At 39.1% G+C, this 3,682-nt stretch overlaps 1 protein-coding gene across 1 annotated transcript in view; it reads left to right on the forward strand.

Moving 5' to 3' along the window:
- Positions 1-3,682, forward strand: part of LOC106878552 (ubiquitin carboxyl-terminal hydrolase isozyme L5-like) — a 26,476-nt gene that overhangs the window by 15,476 nt on the left and 7,318 nt on the right. The window contains 3 exon segments of the mRNA XM_014927797.2: positions 235-360; positions 2,395-2,560; positions 2,736-2,744. Coding sequence (XP_014783283.1) covers positions 235-360; positions 2,395-2,560; positions 2,736-2,744 — 301 coding nt within the window.

Consider the following 3,682-nt stretch of genomic DNA (forward strand, 5'->3'; position numbering starts at 1 on the left):
ATATATATATAGGTGCAGGAGTGGCTGTGTGGTAAGTAGCTTGCTAACCAACCACATGGTTCCTGGTTGATGGGTCTTCTTATCAAGCATGACATAATGCCAAAGGTCTTGGTCATTGTCTCCATGAGGCCCAACACACCCAAACGCACATACACTCACTCATTCACACATACATATATATCTTATTTTATTTTCTTTGCTTGTTTTTATTTCATTTTGCTTGTGCTCCTGCAGGTAATCAACAACGCATGTGCAACACAAGCTATTCTCAGTATTTTGCTCAACTGCAAACATGAAGATCTGGAATTGGGAGAAACCTTGACATCTTTCAAAGAGTTTGTTCAAAACTTTGACCCAGCTGTAAGTAATTGTTTTCGCTTTCATTTCAAGTACAGTGATACCTCGCAGTACAAGTTTAATTCATTCCATTACCGAGCTCGTCTTATGATTTACTCATTTTACAAATCAATTTTCCTCAGTGAAATTAACTCAAATATAATTAATCCATTCCAGCCCTCAAAAACCACTCAAAAATAATTTTTTAAGGGTTTTAAAGCAGAAAAGGTGTAGTTAGAAGTAAAATGACAATTACAAAAAAAAAAGAATGCAAAAGAAATATGTAAACTGGTTTTATTAACTGAATTATCTTGCTCCTACTGTAGATTTCTGCTCATACTTCAAGACAAAAATTCGCACAGGTCTCAGCTCGTACAGCAAATGTACAATGAGGCACTCGTACTGCAAGGTTCTATTGTATATGTTGTTGTTGATGTTGTTGTTTAACTTCCAGCTCAGCCTTGATTGAGCAGACTTATATAACCAGAGGTATTCTAGCCTTGGCCTTGCTGTTTTTCCAGACATTTTAACTCACACTACATTATTCACTCTACCACTAGGCCCAGTCCTTGTTGTAGAAAGGTGCCTCATGTGCATCAGTGACCCTGTGACCTTCGCCAGTGGAGCACAAATTCTTGGTAGGGTGTCCCGTGATGCACAAGTCAAAGGATACAGGCCAACATTAACCTTTTTTTTACCATGTGGTAAGAGGCTTGTTTCCCAACCACATGGACCCAGGTTCAGTCCTACTGCATGGCACCTCAGGCAAATGTCTTCTACTATATAACCTTGTGCCAACCAAAGCCTCATGAGTGGATTTGGTAGACTGAAACTGAAAGAAACCCATTGTATTACCATAAATTCTTCCTACGACCTTAAGTGACACTAGTTCAACCACACACATACATAAACTGCCACAACTACATACACACAACACACACCTGCACACACATACCCACACGTACCTCCTTCTCTTGCACTCTCCTCTCTTAGAAAGAACTTTTTCTTCACCCATTCTCTTCTGGTTATTTCAATATGTGACTGCGTGTGTATCGTTGGCGATTTTCTTTCTCCATGTTCCCTTCTTTGGACTTTTTGTATATTTCTAATGAAGAGCTCTGCTCAGAATGTGAAATTTTCTTTCTTTTCTTTCCTGAGTGTCCAATAACACAGTACTTGTTCCACGTCCTCGCATTGTTGTTTTTTCTTGCTTGTTCTTGTTTGGATTGACTATGTATATATATATATATATATATATATATACACACACACACACACATAAATATATATGCACATATATACACATATTTATACATATATATATATATATATATATATATATATATATATATACACACACACATATATATATACACATATCATCATCATCATCATTGTTTAACATCTGCTTTCCATGCTAGCATGGGTTTGACGATTTGACTGAGGACTGCTGAACCGGATGGCTGCACCAAGCTCCAATCTGATCTGGCAGAGTTTCCAGCAGGTCATGAGACCACTTAACCTTAGGCCAGCCTTGATCAAGCAGACCTATGATTAAAAGCATTCTAACCATAGCCACTTTGTTGTGTATCTAGGACTACATTATACAAGGTATCATTTCACTTTCTTAAAGATGGTAAAGCCTCATTTGATGGACATTTGGCTGTTGTTTCTTGTAAGTGGAGCTTGGTACATAAAGAAAAAGAAAGACATAGACGGGTTGCCTTATGCTGGCTTGCACAAAGAAATAGTTTATCTTTTTGTTATTTTCTCCAGATTTGGGGATAGAAAAAGCACCGGTAATGGTGCCACGTAAAAAGCGTTCCAGCACACTCTGTAAAGTGGTTGGCATTAGGACGGGTATCCAGCTGTAGAAACCAAGCTGAAACAGACTACAGAACCTGGTGCAGCCCCTGGCCTTGCCAGTTCCTGTCAAGCTGTCCGCCCTATGCCAGTATGGAAAATGGACATTAAATAATAATAATAATAATGATGATGGTGGTGGTGACTGCAGCAGTTGTTATTGTATATAATGTATGATTTTCTTTTTCTTTACAGATACGTGGATTGACTTTGAGTAATTCTGACGTCATACGTCAAGTTCATAATAGTTTCTCTCGGTAAGAATATTTATTTCATTTCCCTTTTTCTTTTTTTTTTTATCTTTCTTTTTTTTCACTGCCAAAGGAAGAGTGGGAACAGCAATATCTTTTGTAGGGCCTTTGTGATCCATCCATCTTCTCTCCCTACTCTCTTCCTGAAAGGGTTGTTGGGGTAGAGTTCTCAGGTACCTCCTCCAAAGGTTCTTATTAAAAGCAACTGTCACCAGACGTCCTGACTGTATTCCGAAGCACAGACAAATAAGACTATGGGTATTATTGAACCATCTCATTCTTGAGTACCCCTGGGTCTTCTGCCAGTTGGCTGCTCTTGAAGAATCAGTCTTGGGATTCTTTCTTGTGACAGCCATAGTTCCAGAGCTGTGACTTCTCAGTGTGGAGATGTAGTAGCTCAATCTCGAGAGATTCTGTTGAGTAGCATTACTCCGTAGACCTTCTGGAAGAACCTCTTTTTGGCCACTTGTTTTCGCAGTCATACTCCCTTGGTCATTACCCAACATTCATGACCACATGTGAGGATAGGCATGGAAATTGAACTGAGCATAGAAAATTTGACTTTCTTTACCAATCTCTCCTCATCTGAAGAGCAATTGCTCAAGTTGGTGCGTTATTTTGCAAGCAACAGCAGTGCAAGCATTCGGTTCAGCTTCCTACCTTGCATCTCTCATGAATACAGTCCCAGAATGCTTAAACTCTTCCATTTGTTTCAGTGATGTTCCATTAACATGCCTTTGTGATTAAGAAATTAATTTGCAAGTTTAGTAGTCATAAGTTTAATCATATTGAGCAATGGACTGCCTCCCTTTTTCTTGGATTGAAAGGCATTCGGTCATAAGAGCTGTGCCCAAAATTGGAATGTCTGAGCAATATGTGGTTCTTCGATTTGTCTGGAAGGACACTAATTCTGATTAAGAATTAGCTTGGACATAATGAACCATTGATCCTATGTCAGCATGGGAAGGCGATGTAAAATGATGTTGTTGTTGATGATGATTGCGAATGATGGTGGTGGTGGTGATTATGATGACTGATGATGATGATGGCAGCGGTGGTGGTGGTGATGATGATGACTAAAATGATTGTGATGATGATGACAGCGGTGTTGGTGGTGGTGATGATGATGATGGGTGTGGTTTAAACCTTTTAATACCAACCCACCTGAGATTGCCCTTGATTCTGAGACAAACACCCTGTTTTAAAGTGATCTAAATTAAATTAAAACCTTC

This window comes from Octopus bimaculoides, chromosome 8, assembly GCF_001194135.2.
Source record: "Octopus bimaculoides isolate UCB-OBI-ISO-001 chromosome 8, ASM119413v2, whole genome shotgun sequence".
Taxonomy (NCBI): Eukaryota; Metazoa; Mollusca; class Cephalopoda; order Octopoda; family Octopodidae; genus Octopus; species Octopus bimaculoides.